The 24600-nt window shown below is 46.4% G+C and overlaps 1 protein-coding gene across 1 annotated transcript in view; it reads left to right on the plus strand.

The window, feature by feature from the left end:
• The window catches only part of mtx3 (metaxin 3), a 30946-nt gene extending 12134 nt beyond the window's left edge, over nucleotides 1-18812 (plus strand). The window contains exons 6-9 of the mRNA XM_033018588.1: nucleotides 1873-1949; nucleotides 6764-6921; nucleotides 13887-13966; nucleotides 17897-18812. Coding sequence (XP_032874479.1) covers nucleotides 1873-1949; nucleotides 6764-6921; nucleotides 13887-13966; nucleotides 17897-18001 — 420 coding nt within the window. The 3' untranslated portion in view covers nucleotides 18002-18812. The remainder of the gene's footprint in view (nucleotides 1-1872; nucleotides 1950-6763; nucleotides 6922-13886; nucleotides 13967-17896) is intronic.
• Nucleotides 18813-24600: the final 5788 nt, after the last annotated feature.

Here is a 24600-nt window from a genome sequence, read left to right on the forward strand (position 1 = left end):
TGTGGGCATGTTGGGTCGAAGGGCTTGTTTCCATGCTCTATCACTACGACTATCTTTCCCTCTCAGTCCCGTTCTCCTGCCTTCTCCGCTTTTTGTTTCTGTTATTGAAAGGTATTTATTCTTTTTAGTGGAAGCTAGATTAAAAATGTTTTCGAAAACATACCCAGCTTTTTTTTTAATTAAATGTTAACTTCAGTTGCATTTAAACTATTTTAATTATTTTTTAACACCACAACATATGCAGACCAAAGAAAAGCAACAGCCCAGTCATGTTCCTAAGTGACAGGAGCAGAATTAGACCATTCGTCCTGTCAAGTCTACTCTGTCATTCAATCTGTGGCTGATCTATCTCTCCCTCCTAACCCCATTCTCCTGCCTTCTCCCCATAACCCCTGACATTCGTACTAATCGAGAATCTATCTATCTCTGCCTTAAAAATACCTATTAACTTGGCCTCCACAGCCTTCGGTAGCAATGAATTCCACAGATTCACCACCCTCTGACTAAAGAAATTCCACCTCATCAAGGACCTGGAACCCCCGACAGTCGTTTGACTAAATTGCTGTTTCCCAAACTCAGGCTGGGCCCTTAAATTGGGTTGTGAAGGCTTGAAACTGGTCTGTGAAGGGAGAGGGGGAGAGGGGGAGGGGGAGGTGGGGGGGAGTAGGGAGGGTTGGGGGGGGGGGGAGGGTTGGGGGGGAGGGGGTGTTGGGGGGAGGGAAAGGGTTGGGGGGGAGGGGGAGTGTTGGGGAGGGGAGGGGGGATGGGGCGATCCAAAAATATGAAAGCAAAGTTGGAGAAAATGTCAGCAAAAGTTGTTGAAACGATTGTACAAGTGTCAGCATGCAAGGGGCAGCTCGGGAGAGCAACAGTACCACTCCATGTTGTTGCAATGCTCAATTTTGTTCTCAGTCATTTAATTTAATTTTTATTTGATGCCCTAATTTTCCAATTAAGCCTCTGCAAAGCCAAAATAAAATATTTTGAAAGCTCGAATCATTTTTTGACGGAATTATCAGTTCGTATATTGTAATCTATCTTGTAAAATTTGTGCTGCAGACACAAATTAGTTAACTTTAGGGATGCAGCATGGAAACAGGCCCTTTGGCCCACCGAGTCCGCGCCGACCAGCGATCATCCCGTATACTAGTTCTATCCTACACACACTAGGGACAATTTACAGAAGCTGTTTAACCTGGCAAACCTGCTCGTCTTTGGAGTGCGGGAGGAAACCGGAGCACCCGGAGAAAACCCAGGCGGAAACCTTGCCGAATTCTGCGCTTACAACTTATGAACTTATGAAAATGACTTTCTAAGAATTTAGACATAAGGAACTACCGATGCTGGTATCTTGAACAAAACACTTAGGATTCTGTGAAGAATCCTCCCCCTGCCCCCCCCTCCCCCCCCCAAAACATCTGTCTCCTGCCTATTCTCACCACTGATGCTGCCTGACCCACAGAGTTCCTCTATCATAGAACATAGAGCAGTGCAGCACAAGAACAGGCCCTTCAGCCAAAAACGTCTGTGCCAAACCCGATGCCGACCAGCCTGCTATAATCCAATATGCCTATCCCAAAAAGCTTAATCTATTCCTCTCATGATTTTGTACACCTCTATAAGATCACCCCTCATCGGCCTGCGCTCCAAGGAATAGAGTCCCAGCCTACTCAACCTCTCCCTATAGCTCAGGCCCTCGTCTCCTGGCAACATCCTCGTAAATCTTCTCTGCACCCTTTTCCAGCTTGCCAACATCTTTCCTCTAACATGGTGCCCAAAACGGAACATAGTAGTGATACGTGTGTAAACATTACAGTTTGATTCACCCCACAGACGACTTAATTGTTACTAATTTCCATCTGTTTTGCACAGATATACCGAGATGCGAAGGAATGTCTGAACCTTCTGTCTTATAGATTGGGAACATCTAATTTCTTCTTTGGGAAAACGTGAGTAATAAGAGGATAAAATGGTTCCATCATGTTGTTTTACTGAGTTGTGCAGCGTTTGGGGAAGGACATAAACGATGTACTGAGAACTTTAAATTCTGTTTAGTTCATCATGAATTAATCTCGAAGATAGACACAAAGTGCTGGAGTGACACAGCGGGCCAGGCAGCATCTCTGGAGAAAAGGAATAGGCAATGTCTCAAGTCGAGATCCTTCATCAAGAAAAGGGGACGTACAATGGGATCTGGGGGTCCTTGTACATCAGTCTTTGAAAGTAAGCATGCAGGTACAGCAGGCAGTGAAGAAAGCAAATGGCATGTTGGCCTTTATAACATGAGGAATCGAGTATAGGAGCAAAGAGGTCCCTCTGCAGTTGTACAGAGCCCTAGTGAGACCACACCTGGAGTATTGTGTGCAGTTTTGGTCCCCTAATTTGAGGAAGGACATTCTTGCTATTGAGGGAGTGCAGCGTAGGTTTACAAGGTTAATTCCCGGGATGGCGGGACTGTCATATGCTGTGAGAATGGAGCAGCTGGGTTTGTACACTCTGAAGTTTAGAAGGATGAGAGGGAATCTTATTGAAACATATAAGATTGTTAAGGGTTTGGACACGCTAGAGGCAGGAAATATGTTCCCGATGTTGGGATGGTCCAGAACCAGGGGCCACAGTTTAAGAATATGGAGTAAGCCATTTAGAACGGAGATGAGGAAACACCTTTTCTCACAGAGAGTGGTGAGTCTGTGGAATTCTCTGCCTCAGAGGGCGGTGGAGGCAGGTTCTCTGGATGCTTTCAAGAGAGAGCTCTTAAAAATAGCGGGCTCATAAAAATAGCGGAGTTAGGGGATATGGGGAGAAGGCAGGAATGGGGTACTGATTGGGGATGATCAGCCATGATCACATTGAAGGGCCGAATGGCCTACTCCTGCACCTATTGTCTATGGTCTATTGTATCAGAGGAAGGACTGAGGAAGGGTCTGGACCCGTGACGTCACCTATTCCTTCTCTCCAGAGATGCTGCCTGACCCATTGAGTTACTCCAGCTTTTTGTGCCTATCTTCAGTGTAAACCAGCATCTGCATTTCCTTGCTACACATAAGTTCATGTTCATAAGTGATAGGATCAAAATTAGGCCATTCGGCCCATCAGGTCTACTCCACCATTCAATCACGACTGATCTATCTCTCCCTCCTAACCCCATTTGCCTGCCTTTCCGTAAACCTTGGCACCTGCAATTAACCCCCAAACCTGTACGTCTTTGGAGTGTGGGAGGAAACCGGAGCACCCGGAGAAAACCCACGCAGGTCACGGTGGAGAACGTACAAACTCCGTACAGACAAGTACCCGTAGTCAGGATTGAACCCGGGTCCCTGGCACTGCAATTCATTCATCATCGTTGAAAACATTAGCGACGCAGTGGTGCTGGTTTCCAACGGGAACGGTGACGGACGCACCACACTTCTCTGTCCTCCAGTTCCTGCGGACTTCCGCCGCTGGAAGTATAGGATCCTGGTGTGTGTGTGCTTTATCATCATTCCTTACAATGCCGTGTACGACAGTGATCGCAACTTCTACTGAAGTGTAGATGGCCGTTGGCTTGCTAGAAGCTCATCCGCCCTTTGACAGGTCTTGTTTTTGGTCCTGCTGGGGGTCCACAGCCCCCTCCTCACCCGGCGAACCAGGTGGGGGAGACGGTTTAGTCGGCGACTATCCGACCATGGAGCAGGTAGCACGGGATTACACGGTACCCGTGGCGGGGGGGACTGTAAGGCTGCAACTTTACCGCTAGGCCGCATGAAGTAATCTCAAATGGGACCACTCAACCCAATATTTGACTGTATCCTCCACAACTGCCCCTGACTCCTCGTCAATGGGGAAAACCCCTTTAAAAATACTTCAAAGAAGAAGAGTAGAAGCCTCACTTGTGTGTGACTGAAATAAAATATCAAAGTGTTGGAATATAGAAACAAAGAACTGCAGATGTTGGTTTAATACCCAAAAGGACACAAAGTGCTGGAGTAACTCGGCGGGTTTGGCAGCGGCCCTGGAGAACATGGGTGGGTGAAGTTTTGGGTGGGGGCCCTTCTTTAGAGTCAGAATAACTCAGTGGGTCAGGCAGCATCTGTGGGGGGAATAGGAGAAGATGACATATCAGGTCTGGACTTACCCCATCCCATGCTCCTCTCTCTCCCAGCTTTCTTCCCTCCATTCCATCAGTTTGAAGCAGGGTCCCCGACCTGGAACTTTTTCTGCCCTTTTCTTTCCGCAGATGCTGCCTGACCTCCTGAGTTCCTCTGGCTCTTTTTTTTTTGTCTGCTCAGGATGCCAATATCTGCAGTCCCTTGAGTCTCCGTTGCTCTTTAAAGCGTGACCTAAAGGGCCGGTCCCACCAGCATGCGCCTGCATGCGGCAAGCGCGACCTAACGTGGTCGCTTGAGCCATACGGCCTCGGGGGGCCGGTCCCACTTCGATCGCCGGAGCCGTATGGAGTTGTGAGGAGCTGGTCCCGACATCGCGCGGGGCTCTGAAAAACTGACCGTGTTTAAAAATTCCGCGCGGCAACGGCCTGCCGGCCCGCAGCCGCCTCGACGTCGTGTCACTCACTCGACCTCCGCGCGGCTCCCGCTTCTGGTTTGGTCGCGCTTGCCGCATGCAGGCGCATGCTGGTGGGACCGGCCCTTTAGGTTGCGCTTGCCGCATGGAGACGCATGCTCGTGGGACAGGCCCTTTACTCCAAGAGCACAGTTAGATAGTGTAGTCAAGAAGGCTTTTAGCTTTCATCAGTTAGAGTATTGGAAATAGAAGTTGGGAGTTTCACGTTACACATATATGACGTTGGTGAGGCCACATTTAGAATATTGTGTTCCGCTTTGGTCACCATGTTATATTGAAAGATGTTGTCAAGCTGGAAAGTATTCAGAGAAGATTTACGAGGATGTTGCCAGAACTGGAGGGTCCGATGTGCAGAGAGAGGTTGAGCAGGCTGGAACTCTCTTCCTTGGAGAGCAGGAGGATGAGGGGTGATCTTATAGAGGTGTATAAAATCGTGAGAGGAATAGATCGGTAAACTCTAATCTGGCACACTTGGGACTTTAGTCGTGCCAGGCAGGCAGTTAAATGGACTACTGGTTGTTACTTAATAGCCAACGGATTTAGACAGAGCAGCACAGAGATAGAGTTGCTGCCTGACAGCACTAGAAACCCAAGTTTGTTCCTGACCACTGGTGCTGTCTGTACGGAGTTTGTACATTCTCTCTTTAACCGCGATAAAATTTCCCGGGTGCTCCGGTTTCCTCCCACGCTCCAAAGATGTACACGTTTGTCCGTTAATTGAATTCGCTAAAAAATGTGTAAATTGCCCTTAGTGTGTTGGATAGTGTTAGTGGATAGTGCGGGGATCACTGGTCGGCACGGACTCGGTGGGCCGAATGGCGTGTTTCTGCGCTGTATGTCTAAACTATACTAAACTTTACTTCAGAGCTACAGCATGGGAACGGGCCCTTCGGCCCACCGAGTCCACACCGACCATCGATCGCCCGTTCACACTAGATCTCTGTTGTCCCAGTTTCGCATCCACTCCCTAAACACTGGGGGCAATTAACCTGAAAACCTGTACGTCTTTGTGTCGTGGGTGGGAACCCGGATCACCCACAGAAAACCCACGAGGGTCACGGGGAGAATGTAGATACTCTGCACAGACAGCACCTGGAGTCGGGATCGAACCCAGGACTCTGGCGCTGTGAGGCAGCAAGTCTACTGTTGCGTCAACGTGCTGTCCGTAAGGCTGTCAAAGAAGAGAAGGCAGGAGAATGTGTGTGAGAGGGTTAATTAGATCAGCCAGGATTGACTGCACTCAATGGCTTAATTCTGCTTGTGTGTCTTACAGTCCAAAATATTGATAAAGCTTTTACAATAACATCTCTGATATTGTGTTGTCTTTAAGTGTGGAAACAGGCCCTTCAGCCCAACTTGCTCACACTGGCCCACATGACCCATCTACATTAGTCCCACTTGCCTGCGCTTGGTCCATATCCCTCCAAACCAGTCCTATCCATGCACCTGTCCAAATGTTCCTTAAACGCTGCCTCAACTACCTCCTCCGGCAGCTCGTTTCATACGCCCACAATCCCTTGTGTGAAAAAGTTGCCCCATAGGTTCCTGTTAAATTTTTCCCCTTCACCTTAAACCCATGTCCTCTGGTTCTCGATGCTCCAACTCTCGGCAGGAGACTCTGTGCATCTACCCGATCTATTCCTCTCATGATTTATACACCTCCATCCGCCTGCGCTCCAAGGAATAGAGTCCCGGCCTACACGACCTCTCCCTATAGCTCAGGCTGTCGAGTCCTGGCAACATCCTCGTCTACCAGGGGCCGCAGTTTAAGAATAAGGAGTAAGCCATTTAGAACGGAGACGAGGAAACGCTTTTTCTCACAGAGAATGGTGAGTCTGTGGAATTCTCTGCCTCGGAGGGCGGTGGAGGTAGGTTCTCTGGATGCTTTCAAGAGAGAGCTAGATAGAGCTCTTAAAAATAGCGGAGTCAGGGGATCTGGGGAGAAGGCAGGAACGGGGTACTGATTGGGGATGATCGGCCATTGAATGGCGGTGCTGGCTCGAAGGGACGAATGGCCTACTCCTGCACCTATTGTCTATTGTCTATATCTTCTCTGGACCCTTTCCAGCTCGACAACATCTTTCCTATAACCCAGGGCCCCAAACTGCACACAATGACACTAAATGCAGCCTCAAGGAACAACTTCTTGTACGAGTGCATTTATTTGTGCGTTGCAATTTATTTTAATTGTTTCTCGTTTCAGACCAACGAGCTTTGATGCCTTTGCCTTTGGATTTCTGGCTCCGCTCTATAAAGCAGAGCTGCCTAACGCCCACCTGCAGAAGCATTTGCATCAGCTCCCAAACCTGTGCCACTTCTGTGACCACATCTTGACTCAGTACTTCGCACAAAGCTCTGCAGGTGAGTCACTGGGCATGCCGGGCGGGAAAGATGTGCGTACTTGACCCAAGTTAATCGCTATCTCGGAGAAAATACAGCGGCCTCCTGCCACTAGTTGTTTATGGGTCATTGTGTGTATCGAGAACAGTCAGCGAGGAGGGGGGAAGAAGGGGATGTGAGTAATTTGTTGCTTTAGTCAGTATGTACTTGTGAAATTGGTTTCATCATGCAAGCGATGCAATGATTGTGTTAAGACTGTGGCACAAATGGAGTGCAGTGTGATGAAGTCAAATCAAATCAAATCAAATTTATTTATAAAGCACATTTAAAAACAACTCACGTTGACCAAAGTTATAGTCACAGAGTGATACGGTGTGGAAACAGGCCCTTCGGCCCCACTTGCCCACACCGGCCAACAATGTCTCAGCTCCACTAGTCCCACCTGCCTGCGCTTGGTTCATTATCAAGGATGCAGAAAGTTGTGACCACTGCCCAGTCCATCATCGGCTCTGACCTCCCCACCCATCGAAGGGATCTATCGCAGTCGCTGCCTCAAAAAGGCAGCTAACATCGTCAAGGACTCACACCATCCTGGCCACGCACTCATCTCTCAGCTCCCATTGGGCAGAAGGTACAGGAGCCTGAAATCTGTTACATCCAGGTTCAGGAACAGCCTCTTCCCCACAGCCATCAGGCTATTAAACTCGGCAACAAACAGACTCTGAACTGTAACCGCCTATTGCACTTTATCTGCTTATTTATGTGTATATTGAACTGAACTGCTCTGTATTTATGCTTACAATATTCTGTCGTGCTGCAGCAAGCAAGAATTTCATTGTCCTATCTGGGACACATGACAATAAAATCTCTTGACTTGACTCGATCCCTCCAAACCTGTCCTCTCCATGTACCTGCCTAACTGTTTCCTAAACGATGGGATAGTCCCACCCTCAACTTCCTCCTCTGGCAGCTTGTTTCATACACCCACCGCCCTTTGTGTGAAAAAGTTACCCCTCAGCTTCCTATTAAATCTTTTCCCCTAAACCAATGGCCTCTGGTCCTCGATTCACCTTCTCTGGGCAAGAGACAACTGAAAAAATAGTTTCTAATAGAAAAGTAAAAGAAAGAAAAAAGAGGGAAAAGAAAAAAGTAAGGGAAGTAGTGATGTGTAAACCCCTGGTGTACCACTCCAAGAGTTAACAAGTGATAGTTTGTAGAAGAATAGAGAGAAAACACCCGTAGTTGTAAAAAAAACAGAAAAACAGAAAGGGGATATACCTACTTCATATCTTTCCACACCCCTCACCCAGTTCAGAAACGGTTAATTTCCCGAGTTATGTTGCACCATATTATACTTGTAATAAATCGATGAAAGGAGACCATATCTTTAAGAATTGTTCTGATTTTCCTGCTAGGACGAATCTCATATCTTCAAGATGTAGCGTCTCAGACATGCTGGTGATCCACATTTTAAGCGTTGGGGTGGGTGCATTTTTCCAAAATTTGAGTCGTCGTTAAGGAAACGTCTTTGAAATGAAGTTAGCTCAGAGCCAGCTCTCATGATTTTATACACCACTATAAGATCACCCCTCATCCTTCTGCGCTCCAAGGAATAGAGTCCCAGCCTACTCTATCTCTCCCTATTGCTCACACCATCCTGGCAACATCCTCGGAAAGATCATTAGTGAACTTTTGTAACTTTGTCAGCACCAAAGCGTGCACCATTTGTGTACTGCCCACTTGAGGTCTGCTGTATGATTTTACCGGGTTGTATGCAAAACATAGCCGCTCGCAAGTGATAGGAGCAGAATTAGGCCATTCGGCCCATCAAATCTACTCCATTCAATCGTGGCTGATCTATCTTTCCCAATCAACCCCATGGCCTGCCTTCTCCCCATAACCCCTGACACCCGCGCTAATTCAGAACCTTGATTACAATCTCACTGTACCTGGCTACCTGTGACAATAAGGTATCGTTGAATGTCATCCACATTGGCCCAGTGGCAAAAGCAGAACCGATAACAGACTTCACAGTTGTTTCACGAGCAGAGATTAAGTGGGTCCAAGTAACTGAAATAGTAAGCATTTAGTTAGCAAGTACACAAAAATAAATAAACCAGAGGCTCTCGATCTTGAGAGGCAGAAGAGAAAGGAGTAGAGTCATAGAGAGATACAGCATGGAAACAGGCCCTTCGGCCCACCTTGCTCACGCTGACCAACATGCCCCATCTGCACTAGTCCCACCTGCCTGCCCTTAGAGGGCCATATCCCTCTAAACCTATGTATGGGAAGGAACTGCAGATGCTGGCTCGTACTGAAGATAGACACCAACCGCTGAAGTAACTCAGTGGGTCAGACACCATCTCAGGAGAAAAGGAATAGGCGACGTTTCGGGTCGAGACTCTTCTTCAGACTGGGCGTCGGGTGAAAGGGGAACGAGAGATGTAGATGGTATTTAGAAGAAATGAATGGAAGATTGCTCCCGATGTTGGGGAAGTCCAGGACAAGGGGTCACAGCTTAAGGATAGAGGGGAAATCCTTTAAAACCGAGATGAGAAGAACTTTTTTCACACAGAGAGTGGTGAATCTCTGGAACTCTCTGCCACAGAGGGTAGTCGAGGCCAGTTCATTGGCTATATTTAAGAGGGAGTTAAATGTGGCCCTTGTGGCTAAGGGGATCAGAGGGTATGGAGAGAAGGCAGGTACAGGATACTGAGTTGGATGATCAGCCATGATCATATTGAATGGCGGTGCAGGCTCGAAGGGCCGAATGGCCTACTCCTGCACCTAATTTCTATGTTTCTATGTTTCTATGTTGTACTAAAAGCAGCGATTACCAAGGAAATGTGTGGCACACAACAGGCCGTTGTTTGCTGTGGGCTGGGTGATTAAAAGTAAACAGACAGAGGAACTTAGCAGAACGACAGTTATACAATACCACGAATTGGGTGTGTGAGGGACCTAGAGAAAGGGAACGCAAGGATACAGCAGGAGAAAAATAATAGTTCACGTTTCGTGTTGGAACCCTTCTTCAGACTGAAAGACCTTCTAAGGCAATCTGATCCATGTACCTGTCCAAATGTTTTTTTTTAATGTTGCGATAGTCACTGCCTCAACTATCTCCTCCAGCAGCTCATTCCATACACACTCGGGTCCCTATTAAATCTTTCCTCCCCCTCACCTTAAACCCATGTCCTCTGTTTCTTGATATGATATGAAGTAGGTATATTCCTTTTCTTTTCTGTTCTGTTTTTTTTTTCTCTTCCTTTTTCTTTTCTACTTCTTTTTTTTGCTCTTCCTTTTTGGTCTTCTCTTTTTTTCTACACCTCTATGGGCTCTTTCTTTCTATCTATCCACAAACTACTAATTGTTAACTTTTGGGGCCTACACTACTTTCCTCAATCTCTTCTTTTTTCTTCTTTTCTTGCGTCTATTATTTTTCTATTGTTAAATTTAAAACAAGAAGTTGTACACGAAATGTATTATGTTACTAGACTAAGTGGGACCCGTTGGGTCCCATGTTCACACGGGAGGGCTGGTCCCCCGACGTAATATTCCACCTCTCCACCAATTCCAATATTAGTGGCCAGTGGGGGGGCTTTCTGGGGTGCTGGTATGGGTTCTTGGGGTGGCAGCTCAGTCCCTCAAGCCTGATCTGCTGGCAGCTCACTCACGGCTGGTGGGTTGGCTGTTGACTCATGGCTATTCCTTGAAATTCCATTTCAAGAAGGGTGCAATGTCACCAAATTCAAATCCATGTTCCTACCATTTCAAGCAGGGTGCAAGGCCACCAAATTCAAGTGCAGTTTCTTACCACTATGAGCAGGGTGCAAGGCCACCAAATTCAGTGCAGTTTCATACCACTTCAAGTAGGATGCAAGTCCGCCAAATTCAAGTGCAGTTTCATTCCACTTCAAGCAGGGTCGAAGGCCACCAAATTCAAATGCAGCTTCATACCATTTCATGCAGGGTGAAACCACCATAAAACCACACAAAACACCACACTCACAGTTCAGTAGACATTCAGTGTGTTCAGTTGATTCACAGATCAGCCAGAGTCATGACCTCTCCCTCCCCCATCATGCAGAGACTGAGCCACACCCACACTTCCGGGTTTTATAACCCCTCCCCCTCCGACCGGAAAAGGTGTGGCTTTCAGGGCGTGATTGACAGGAGAGAGATTCTCAACATTTTTTAAACACTAATAACACTTATTTTTCATTGATGGGAAGAATTCTCTGCACCTGCTCAGCGGAGGGGGGACTGAGTAAGATGGCCAAAAATCACAGCAGTAAGTGGTAGCGTTTTATCTAAAATGAATATACAGAGCAAACAGGAAGTGCATTTGCAGTAGTGCCTTTTAACTTCAAGCCAAAGCACCCAAGACGCCATTTGCAGTAAGTAGTGCCTTTCAACTTCATGCCAAAGCACCCAATCCACCATTTGCAGTAAGTAGTGACTTTCAACTTCAAGCAAAGCACCCAAGCCACCGTTTGCAGTAAATAGTGCCTTTCAACTTCAAGCCAAAGCACCCAAGCCACCATTTGCAGTAAGTAGTGTCTTTCAACCTCATGCCACCATTTGCAGTAAGTAGTGCCTTTCAACTTTAAGCCAAAGCACCCAAGCCACCATTTGCAGTAAGAAGTGCCTTTCAACTTCAAGCCAAATCACCCAAACAACCATTTGCAGGCAGTGCCTTTTTACCTCAAACAAACCATATTTTCATTTTCAAACCACATTAAGGGTACTCACAATTGTGTAGACATTTGTTCAGTGTTATTCAGAGCTCAGAGAGACATGACCCTTGGCTTCATCCATCTTGCAGAGAGTGAGTGAGGCACACCTCTTCCTGGTTTTATAGTCCCTCCCCCTCCCTCCAGCAGGGGCAGCAGAGAGAATGGTGAATTTTTAAAAAACATTAATATCTCTCTGATTTGTCATTGATGGGAAAAATCCTCCGCACCCGTAAGGCAGAGGGGGGCTCTGAGCGAGGTGGCCAAAAATGACGGCCGTAGGTGGCGGCGTTCTATCGGAAATCGCAGCACAGTGGGCCAAAAGCGGTCAAGATCAAAGATTTATTAATATAGATATGCCATGGTTTATACGATTGTACATTGCTTCTAATAAAAATATATATTTAAAAAAAGAAACTGGATTTTAGTGTGAAATGTAGAACGCAGGTTGCAAAGATTATATTTTTAGACCGCTGTGTATATAAGATTAAAGAGCATATCTAACGACATAAGAAATATTCAGAAGTATAGAAAAGGGAGATATTCTGATTTAAATTAGACCCCGGTTGATGTCAGAAAGCACCTCTTAACGCAGTGGTGGAGATGTGGAATTCCAATTATCACCACACTTGCCAAAATAAAAATGTAACGCTAGGTTAAATGTCAAAGCCAGGATTGATGGCGTTCAGGGCAATGAAGCCATGAAGGGGTTGAGATATGAAGAAGTCTCAACATGCCTGCTTGGCACAAGTGTTGAGGGTGCCTAATGACTCGTCCCGTTTTCCGAGGTCCACACATGTTAATAAATCTCAGTGCAGACCGTCTACTGACTGGATATTGGGTTTCATGCACATCTGGGGATGGTGGGAAGGGTTTCGATGCAAGCAGACCTAACATTTCTCATCATGCCCAAGAGAGTGAATAAGGTAAAGGAAAATGTTTTGTCAGCTTATTCAAAGCTGACTTCAGAGTGAATCCCATCTGATTTGAAGGTAGACGCATAGTGCTGGAGCAACTTGGCGGGTCAGGCAGCTACTCCGGAAAAAGGAACAGTTCTTAAGTTCTTGGAGCAGGATTATGCGATTCGACCCATCAAGTCAGTCTACTCCACCATTCAATCATGGCTGATCTATCTTTCCCTCTCAGCCCCATTCTCCTGCCTTTTCCCCATAACCCCAAACACCCGTACTAATGAAGAATCTGTCAATATCTGCCTTACAAATATCCTTTGACTTGGCCTCCACAGCCTTCTGAGGCAAAGAAATCCACAGATTCACCACCCTCTGACTAAAGAAATTCCTCCACATCTCCTTCCTAAAGGAACGTCCTTGAAGTCTGAGGTTATGAACTCTAGTCCTAGACTCTCCCAGTAGTGGAAACATCCTCTCCACATCCACTCTAAACAGGCCTTTCACTAGTCAGTAAGTTTCAATGAGGTTCCCCCTCATCCTTCCAAACTCCTTTGAGTAAAGGCCCGGTGCTGTCAAACGCTCATCATATGTTAACCCACTCATTCCTGGGATCATTCTTGTAAACCTCCTCAGGACCCTCTCCAGTGCCAACACATCCTTCCTCAGATATGGTGCCCAAAACTGCTCCAAATGCCATAAAACCAGCGCCTTGTAGAGCCTCAGCATTACAACCTGTTTTTGTATTCCGGTTCCCTTGAAATAAATGTTAGCATTGCACCATGTTGTCCAGCGATGCTCCAGGACCCAATAGACAACAGACAACAGGTGCAGGAGTAGGCTAGACGGCCCTTCAAGCCAGCACCGCCATTCAAGGTGATCATGGCTGATTATCCACAATCAGTACCCCGTTGAGTTACTCTAGTATGATGTGCCCACCTCTCACTTGCCGGGCTTTGTCCCACCCCAAACTCTGTTTTTCAGCTATGTGTTCACCCCCAATAAAGCTGAAAACAGCCTGAAGAAGGACCCCAACCCGAAACGTCACCTGTCCATATTCTCCAGAGATGCTGCCTGACCCGCTGAGTTACTCCAGCACTTTTATCTCTTTTTATTTTGTAAACCAGCGTCTGCCGTTCCTTGTGTCACCAAAATACGTTGATTTTGCAGAAACCAAGATATATAGCAGAGGTCTCTTGCGAGATAACGTGGACTTGCGGACAGCTGAGTTAGATGTGACATGAAGGTCCTTCGGTCCTGAGAGTATTTCAGGTCTTATATAGATAGTCCTTTTGTCACTCTCTTGTTTAAAATACATCTCTCTCTGATTTTCTTTCCGTATTAGTCACCTCTGAGGAAATGATGGATGAAAACCTGCAGAAGCTAACCCAACTTGTCAACAAGGAATGCAACTTAATCGAAAAGGTTGATCACTTTAATCATTTTCTATTGAGCTGATTTGTTTCATGGTTTCCTCCCACTCTCCAAAGACGTGAAAGTTTGTAGGTTAATTGGCTTTGGGTAAAATTATAAATTGGGTAGGATAGAACTAGGGTGATCGTTGGTCGGCGCGGACTCGGTGGGCCGAAGGGCCTATTTCCACGCTGTATCATAGTCACCTTACTGCTGCACACAAACTAAACTAAACTGCATTTTTGATCTTAACGGTGATAGACAAAAATGCTGGAGAAACTCAGCGGGTGAGGCAGCATGTATGGAGCGAGGGAATAGGTGACGTTTCGATCGAGACCCTTCTTCAGACTGATGTGGGGGGGGGGCTTCAGTTATTACAGAGCTAATATTTAGATTTGCGTAAACAATTTGAAAATCAAATTGGGTAAATATTTTGTCAAGACAAGTTCATTTATTTCATAGTTACACACTATACATTGTCAGCTTTAAATAATAGGCTCAATAATCGGCTTTGAAATCAATTTTCCTGTTTTATAAAAAAGGCAAATGTTATCATTTTGTTATTTGACCCATTCCTAACTGACACAAAGACAGTGGTAGGTATATGGAACGAGCTGCCAGATGAAGTAGTTGAGGCAGGAACATAAAACAGTACAGCACAGACACAGGCCTTCGGTCCACATTGTTTGTGCCAGACATGATGCCAAGTTCATAACAAGAGGATTTCAGTATAGGAGTAGAGAGGTTCTTCTGCAGTTGCATAGGACTCTGATAAGACCACATCTGGAGTATTGCGTACAGTTTTGGTCTCCTAATTTGAGGAAGGACATCCTCGTGATTGAGGCGTAGGTTCACGAGATTGATCCCTGGGATGGTGGGACTGTCATATGAGGAAAGATTGAAAAGACTAGGCTTGTATTCACTGGAGTTTAGAAGGATGAGGGGGGGCTCTTATAGAAACATATAAAATTATAAAAGGACTGGACAAGCCAGATGCAAGAAAAATGTTCCCAATGTTGGGCGAGTCCAGACCCAGGGGCCACAGTCTTAGAATAAAGGGGAGGCCATTTAAGACAGGTGAGAAAACACTTTTTCACCCAGAGAGTTGTGAATTTGTGGAATTCCCTGCCACAGAGGGCAGTGGAGGCCAAATCACTGGGTGGATTTAAGAGAGAGTTAGATAGAGCTCTAGGGGCTAGTGGAATCAAGGGATATGGGGAGAAGGCAGGCACGGGTTATTGATTGGGGACGATCAGACATGATCACAATGTATGGCGGTGCTGGCTCGAAGGGCCGAATGGGCTCCTGCTCCTATTTTCTATGTTTCTAAGTTAAACTGATCTCATCTGCCTGTACATGATCCATAACTCTCTATTCGCTACACTTCCATGTGCCCATTTAAAAGCCTCTTAAATGGCACTATCGCATCTACCTCCAGCACCACCACCCGTTGCAATGCATTTCCTTGTACCTTGTACCTTCTGAAGAGTCCACCACTGGAAGTTGGACAATTTTATACTGGACAATTTTTACATTTACCAAGCCAATGCACCTACAAACCAGTACGTCTTTGGAGTGTGGGAGGAAACCGAAGACCTCGGAGAAAACCCACGCAGGTCACGGGGAGAACGTACAAACCCCGTACAGACAGCCCCCGTAGTCAGGATCAAACCCGGGTCTCCGGTGCTGCATCTTGCTGTAAAGCGGCCTTTTCACGGGGCGAGTTGACGCAAGATGTCACCAGAGTGAAGAGGTCGTGGTCCAGCACGAGTCTCGCACGATATAACGGCAGTAGATAGAGAGTTCCCACGGTACTCGGCATTTCTGTTATTTGTGCGAGTGACTTGTCCGTTTCCCGAGCTTTCCCGTTAAATCTTGAATGAACATCGTGAACTACACGTGACACAAATGATGTAACTTTTTTTTTCACACACTATATATATCCTCCCTTGGTTGAATTGGCTCATTTGGAGACATATTTTACTGTGTATGTGGGAGACACAGATGGACTGAGCACAGTACCTCGGTCTTACTGTGTGTGGGAGAGGGGGAGAAAGAGACGTACACTCACAGAGGCAGAGTCTCTCAGCCTGTGTAAGAGGGAGGGAGAGAGAGAGAGAGGCACACACAAGGTGGATGTGAAATCTCACCTGCCTGTTTCAGTGACAGACACCCGCCGTCAGTAAATGAAGACACCCCCATCTGTCTCCCCCTCCTCTCCCTCGACTCCCCCACCTTTCTCTCCCAACTCCAGTCCCGTCCCGACCCCCTGGGAAACTGAATAGAGCAACAGTCAACTGCTGCCTGTGCGCTGATATGACAATAAAGGCTACTTTACTTTACTGAGTTAAAGAGTTCCCACGGTAGACTGTAAAACTGGGACCCTGGTTCTGGACTCCCCCAACACCGGAACCCTTCTTCAGACAGCCTAATCGGAATTGAGTCTGAAGATGTGTCTCGTCCCGAAACATCAGCTTTTTTTCTCCAGAGATGCTGCTTGACTCGCTGAGTTACTCCAGCTTTTTGTGTCTGTCTTCGGTTTAAACCAGCATGTACAGTTCACTCCTTACACGGGTCTCTGTACAACATTGATTGGTAGCGTTCCGGACCCCTGGACCCGAGGACTCCGACCTGTATCTCTCAAAGAAGTACATGTGAAAAATTTCTCACGGACCATAAAAATGCGTAACCTTTCAGTAAAGTCCCTTTTAAAGTCCCTTTTAAAGATTATAGTTATTTTCTTGAATCTCATTAACATAACTCATGAATAAGTTGATGTCCATATGCGGATGCAAATCTTTATTTTTATTTATTTTTTAAATTCAATCCCACATAAGATAATTTTTACTCACCTTCTGTTCCCTCTGTCCAGCTTCCGGGTTCACCGTTCGCAGGAGTTCCCACGGTACCCGCAAGAGTTATTACGGATATCGCACTGGCCACTACGTTCATATAATGTTGCAATACTCAACCACAAGTGTACAAGTCACTCTTGGAGAAATTCAAACTTTCTTGAATTTTCTCCCGAGTGACCAAGTTACACGATGACCTGCCGTTAGCGCTACGGTGGTCCACGGTGGTCCACGAATGCCGCACTGTTATCGCACGAGGTTCCCACGATGTTAAACTCCGGTTAACTCTTGCGTCAAGTCGCCCCGTGAAAAGGCCGCTTAAGGCAGCAACTCTTTCCAGCCCCGCACAATTCTAACAACATGGCCTGGGTAGAGTGAATGTGGAGAGGATGTTTCCACTAGTGGCAGAGTCTAGGACCAGAATAAAAGGATGTACCTTTAGAAAGGAGATAAGAAGGAATTTATTTAGTCAGAAGGTGGTGAATCTGTGGAATTCATTGCCAGGGACGGCTGTGGAGGCTAAGTCAATGGATATTTCTAAGGTGAAGATTAACATATTCTTGATTAGTGCGGGTGTCAGGGGTTATGGGGAGAAGGCAGGAGAATGGGGCTAGGAGGGAGATAGATCAGCCATGATTGAATGGCGGAGTAGACTTGATGGGCCGAATGGCCTAAATCTGCTCCTATCACTTATGAACTGCTATGTTTTGCATACAACCCAGTAAAATTGGATAGCAGACCTCACCTAGGCTGCACGTTTTGGTGCTGACAAAGTTTCAAAAGTTCACAGATGATCTTTAGAACTTTTAAAAGACATTTGGACATGTACATGGTTAGGAAAGGTTTGGAGGGACATGAACCAGACTGTGGCAAAAGGGACCAACTTGGTGGAGCATCTTGGTCGGCACGGCCAAGATGGGCCGAAGGGCCTGTTTCCGTGCTGTACGGCTCAACATGTGACTGGTGTTTAAAAGCAAAATCCATTGCAGCATAAGAAGCCATCAATGTTAACTTGCAAACAATTTTCTTAAGTTAAAGGGATTTTTAAACTCTTCAAAAAATAAGACCTTTGCGTGTCCTTTTCTTTCAGATGGACGACAATCTTCGCAACAGCCCCCAACATAAACCCCAGGGAGCACCCCCCTCTTTAAAAGTGACAACCGCGACCAGTGAAGTGAACTCCTCGCAGCACTGACACGCCTTGACTGGCCTTGTTGCAGGGACGTATATATATGCAGCAAGTCGGGGGTTTAGCAGATCTTTCACAGTTGCTACAGACACAGGAGGAGGGAGGTGGAGATGGGAGGTAAACAAAGAGACCTTCTCAAGGGGGTCTGAAACTGAACATGGGCTGAAGAAGCCGTCTAGAAACCACGCACAAATCACCGGAGCTCGATTCTAATTCAGCGTCCGGGACTGAAGAAGCAGCAGCGTCTGTTCCGATGCGACGCCTCAGGCCTGCTTCTGAATGTTGCTTTTAAACGTTAAATTTAAGATCATGTGATAGGAGTAGAATTAGGCCATTCGGCCCATCAAGTCTACTCCGCCATTCAATCATGGCCGATCTATCTCTCCCTCCTAGAGACCGATCAGCCACGACAGACTTAACCTGTTCACTGACAATAGACGTATGTGGTGCATATTAGGTTCCAATGAATGGTATGCATGGAACCAGATTAGTGAATGTAATAGCTGCTGACATGCCGGTTTTGATTGCTTCACCAAGTGGCTGCCAATTTTGGAGACATCAGTGTTTCCTAGAATACTCCTCTGTTTCCCCTTTCCTGTTTGCAATAGACTATAGCTGACCAACACTGGTCTGAATGTGCCAGCTACACATAGACTTCTTGCAGCGCTCATTACTGGGAGCTTGTTGGAACTGCACAGGTATTAACCTTGGGTAATCTATCTAAAATGCCCCAGTTACTATCCCTCAATCAATGCAATGCTGACTTTGTAGCGTTGTAGGCACCTTTAGTGTAGAATTATAAAGAATTGTAATTTTATTTTCCTAATATTTCCATACATTGGTTATCAAAGTATGGACAACACCTGAATGTATTTTAAAACAATATGGACTTCAGAGGTCCATAACGGGGCGGCACGGTGGAGCAGCGGTAGAGTTGCTGCCTCACAGCGCCAGAAACCCGTGTTCGATCCTGACTACGGGCGCTGTCTGTAGAGAGTTTGCACGTTCTCCCCGTCATCGCGTGGGTTTTCACCGGGTGCTCCGGTTTCCTCCCGCACTCCAAAGACGTGCAGGTTTATCGGTTAATTGGCTTGGGTAAAAATTATAAGTTGACCCCTAGTGTGTGTAGGATAGTGCTAGCTTTCGGGGTGATCGTCGGTCGGCGCGGACTCGGTGGGCCGAAGGGCCAGTTTCCACGCTGTACCTCTAAACGGGGACGACAGATGGCACAATGGGCTAAGTGTTCGGCTGGCGACCGGAAGGTGGCCCGTTCGAATCCCGCTTGGAGTGCATACTGTCGTTGTGTCCTTGGGCAAGACACTTCACCCACCTTTGCCTGTGTGTGAATGTGTGAGTGATTGGTGGTGGTCGGAGGGGCCGTAGGCGCAGAATGGCAGCCACGCTTCCGTCAGTCTGCCCCAGGGCAGCTGTGGCTACAGAAGTAGCTTACCACCACCGAGTGTGACTGAGGAGTGAATGAATAATGCAATGTAAAGCGCCTTGAGTATTAGAAAGGCGCTATATAAATCCCATCCATTATTATTATTATTATTATTAAACTAAACTAAACTAAACTTAATAAGCAACATAAGGTTTTACAGCAAAATATGTCTTGAGCTCTACTCTGCAAAAGTGAATGTAATGGCTTGTGATCCACGGGAAAACCATTTGATTCATCTTGGATCAATACTCCCTATCAGATTTAGTTCCCATGCTGCAGGGAACAGAGAAGTCACTGAATTGATGTAATGTGCTTTAATATCATCCTGGACAATTTGGAGCTTTTTTTTTTAGAAGTGGAATATTAACAAATTGATTTTAACAGTATCATTTGAAACCCAGTCATTCAAGGATAGTAGCGACTTAGTTAAAGCATCCAGGTTTTGAACTGGAAATTTGCTTCAGGTTTAGGTTAAATCGATAAGTGAATACAAAGAATATCAATTTTTTTTAAATCGACAACAAAATCGAATGTATCTGGTGTAGGCTCTGATATATCGGCGGGACCAAGCGCAGACTGGGCGACCGTTTCACCGAACGCTTCCGCTCAGTCCGCCTAGGCCTACCTGACCTCCCGGTTGCCAAACACTTTAACATTCCCGCACTGACCTTTCTGTCCTGGGCCTCCCCCATTGTCAGAGTGAGGCCACAAATTGGGGGAACAGCGCCTCCTATTTCGCCTGGGCGGCTCACACCCCAGCGGTATGAACGTCGATTTCTCTAATTTCAAGTAACCCCGACATTCCCTCTCTTCCCCCTCCTTCCTCCACCCTAGTCGGCCTAGTAGTTCCAATGTTCGCATCCTTGAATCCCTTTGTTATGATCCTCTTCCCTAGCCAACGACGGACATCATGGCCCCCCCCCCCCCCCCCCCTCCACCCACTCCCATCACCCTCTACTGACAAAGAGAGGTGTGGGGGAAAACCCTTCTGGGTTCTGGCTCATAATATCTCCTATTTTCTCCGGAGATGCTGCCTGATCCGCTGAATTACTCCAGCACTTTGTATCTATCTTCCGTAAAAACCTACAGATGCTGTTAAACAAGAAGTGAAAACTGCAAAATACTCAGTCAGCGTCTGGGAAAATAGATTTGGGTCAAAAATCGTTTGTTAAAAAAATTAATATGACATGGTTTAATATTCTACTGTGATAAACCAACTCATTTGTAGAGGGCTCATGAATTATTATGCCACTGATGACAGATTTTATAGAATTAGATTCTGCCTTGATAAGTTCATTCTACTAAAAAGTGGAATTCATTTTCATGAAATAATGGGAAGAGGCTAAATATATAATACATTTATAATAATATCTAACACATTTATAACAATAATACAATAAATCCATATATTTATAATAGTCTGTAAACTAATTCTATGACGATTTAGCATGTTGTGTTATACACAGTACCATATTTGAAAGTTTCTCTGTTTAATTAACAAATTCCGACATCCTTAGGCAGTCCCAAGTATTCTGTGAAACGTATTTAATGGCAATTTCAATGTATGAAAGTTGTGGGGAAAAATCCTATTGGAAACTATCCCCTTCACTGATAGCTGATCACGAAGGTTTCTTGGTAGCCTGAGGAGTGTGTTTGAGGATGTTTAGTAAATCTAATTTTTTTAAATTCATATGTAGAGAGTGAATACGCTTTTAACCCCTGTCCCACGGTACGAGTTCATTCCAAGAGAACTCCCGAGTTTCCCCTGATTCGAACTAGGAGATTTACGGTAATGGCCACTCGTCGGTACTCGGGGCTCTCGTGGACATTTTTCAACATGTTGAAAAATCTTCACGAGTCTTCCCGTGCTTCACTGCCGTCAGCGAGTCTTCCCGAGTACCTGCCGTTAGCGTTACGAGCCGCTAAGAGACGTCCCCGAGCTCCGACGTACCCGCTACGTTCATTCTCCGTGCTTACCACGAGTTTTTTTTAAACTCGGGAGAGCTCTTGGAATGAACTCGCACCGTGGGACAGGGCTTTTGTTAACGGTATTCGATGGTGTCCAGCTTAAATTCAAATAGCTGGTTGCCTTTGCTTTGTTTTTGTGTTCTTAGCATAACTTAAGCCAGTATAAGCACAGTTTGTTTTTCAATTATTATGAATATGGTTAATGTGTCAGTCACTGTTGAAGATGGTTGAACTGAATTTGAGATTGTCGCTAATTTAACGTTTAATGCTGTCTGTACTTAATTTAGAGTTAAGATCGTGTGACTACTGCTGCAGATTGCACTTTATCAATAGCTATACATTTGTTTCACGATGGCATGAAGTTAGATTGGTTGCCTCGAAATGTAGAAACGAGGAACTGCAGATGCTGGTTTACAAAATAAAGACTCAAAGTGCTGGAGTAACTCAGCTGGTCTGACCCGCAGAGCTACTCCAGCACTTTGTGTCCGTCTTTGATTGCCTCTATATACTTGCTGTGCACATATTCCATCTTTTATTTTTTTGGAGGATTTTTCAGTCCTATTAATGGTTCCTGATCATGTGAAATGCAACAGCATTTTAAAAACCTAAGCCTCTAGAATGGATGTAGATACAGTTCCTTCCTACACATTTTGTCTGCCCCACAATGAAATCTCCTCAAGGCATGTCTACTTTGAGGAAGTTCTCCTCCTCTCTCCGACGAGAGCCGTGCAACACTCTCTTTCACTGCTCCCCCTCTCTGATTCATATCTTTCATTCATTCAATAGACAATAGGTGCAGGAGTAGGCCATTCGGCCCTTCGAGCCAGCACCTCCATTCAATATGATCATGGCTGATCATCCCCAATCAGTACCCCGTTCCTGCCTTCTCCCCATATCCCTTGACTCTGCTATTTTTAAGAGCCCTATCTAGCTCTCTCTTGAAAGCATCCAGAGAACCTGCCTCCACCGCCCTCTGAGGCAGAGAATTCCACAGACTCACCACGATATGTGAGAAAAAGTGTTTCTTCGTCTCCGTTCTAAATGGCTTACTCCTTATTCTTAAACTGTGGCCCCTGGATCTAGACTCCCCCAACATCGGGAACATCGGTTTCCTGCCTCTAGCGTGTCCAAATCCTTAACAATCTTATATGTTTCAATGAGATACCCTCTCATCCTTCTAAACTCCAGAGTGTACAAGCCCAGCTGCTCCATTCTCTCAGCATATGACAGTCCGGCCATCCCGGTCTATATCTCTCTATATCACCGTCTATATCTCTCGTTTCCCTTTCCCCTGACTCTCAGTCTGAAGAAGGGTCTCGACCCGTTCCTTCTCTCCAGAGATGCTGCCTGAACCGCTGAGTAACTCCATTATTTTGTGTCTATATGTTTGCCAAGGTGTGGACAGTTTTTTTCCCAATTTGTCTTTAACTTGTTTCATCAGATTTGGTGGGTTGCTTGTGAATTTTCCTCGTCTTAGCAGCACTGAATCATGAGAAAATTCCGACTCAATGCGCCCAAGAACTGCTCGGAGAAGTGTGTGCGCCTTGCAGGGTGACTAGGCTCGCCAACGTTCTCACTCCCAAATAAGGGACAAACGGTCAAAATAAGGGACAAATTCCCGACGGCAATTCGTTGACCGACTCGGCCGTGGCTGGGTGAATGATGAGTTGGCCCGGGTGCTGGAGTGCACACAAAGCCCAGCCGGCGGGCCAGCTGAGGAGTTTTGGCCCAGGGCCGCGCGACGTCGCGTGCAAAGTCCGGCGCCCCATCCCACTCACGAACAGATGATCGGCCATGAGAAGGAGGGGTGGTGGTGTCGGCGGTAAACGAAGGTCCGAAGGTCGGACAGCTGGCCGGGCTGCCGACCGACGGGGCCACGGGCGAGGTGCTGCTGCTGCTGCTGCACTCCATGGGCTGCACTGCGTCGGGACGGGTGAGGCGGGGCTGGACTATCCCTGGGGCATAGTTCCTTCCAGGGTGGAAATGTCAAAGACTAGAGGGCATAGCTTTGAGGTGAGAAGGCAAAGTTCAAAAGAGACAATTTTTCTTTTCACTCAGAGCGTAGTGGGTGCCTGGTATGCACTGCCAGGGGTGGTGAGGGCAGATATAAACAGCATTCAAGAGGCTTTTAGATAGGTACATGGATATGTTGGGAATGGAGAGATATGATCATGTAGGCAGAGGAGATCAGTTTATCTTTCTGTCCTGGGCCTCCTCCATTGTCAGAGTGAGGCCCAGCGCAAATTGGAGGAACAGCAGCTCATATTTCGCTTGGGTAGTTTACACCCCAGCGGTATGAACATTGACTTCTCTAACTTCCGATAGCCCTTGCTTTCTCTCTCCATCCCCTTCCCAGTTCTCCCACTAGTCTTAGGACTGAGATGAGAAAAACATTTTTTACACAGAGAGTGGTGAATCTCTGGAATTCTCTGCCACAGAATGTAGTTGAGGCCAGTTCATTGGCTATATTTAAGAGGGAGTTAGATGTGGCCCTTGTGGCTAAAGGGATCAGGGGGTATGGAGAGAAGGCAGGTACAGGATACTGAGTTGGATGATCAGCCATGATCATATTGAATGGTGGTGCAGGCTCGAAGGGCCGAATGGCCTACTCCTGCACCTATTGTCTATTGAATGAATGAAAGATATGAATCAGAGAGGGGGAGCAGTGAAAGAGAGTGTTGCACAACTCTCGTCGGAGAGAGGAGGAGAACTTCTCGAAGGGCCGAATGGCCTACTCCTGCACCTATTTTCTATGTTTCTAGTCTTACTGTCTCCACCTATATTCCATCTTTGTCCCGCCCCCTCCCCTGACCTCAGTCTGAAGAAGGGTCTCGACCCGAAACGTCGCCCATTCCTTCTCTCCAGAGATGCTGCCTCACCCGCAGAGTTACTCTAGCATTTTGTGTCTATCTTTGAATGCATTTTTTGGTTCTTACAGCATCCTGCCTGTTTCATGTTCATTTTACTGAAGGCAGTCTTATTTTGAATGGTTGTTTAAACTTTGTTAAATTGCCATGTGGAGACCAATTAGTCTAGGCCGTGGATAGACACACAATGCTGGAGTAACTCAGCGGGACAGGCAGCATCTCTGGGAAGAAGGAATGGGTGACGTTTCAGGTCGAGACCCTTCTTCAATCCGAGATGCTGCCTGTCCCGCTGAGTTACTCCAGCTTTTTGTGTCTATCTTCGGTTTAAA

The sequence above is a fragment of the Amblyraja radiata genome, chromosome 3 (assembly GCF_010909765.2).
Source record: "Amblyraja radiata isolate CabotCenter1 chromosome 3, sAmbRad1.1.pri, whole genome shotgun sequence".
In the NCBI taxonomy this organism is placed as follows: domain Eukaryota; kingdom Metazoa; phylum Chordata; class Chondrichthyes; order Rajiformes; family Rajidae; genus Amblyraja; species Amblyraja radiata.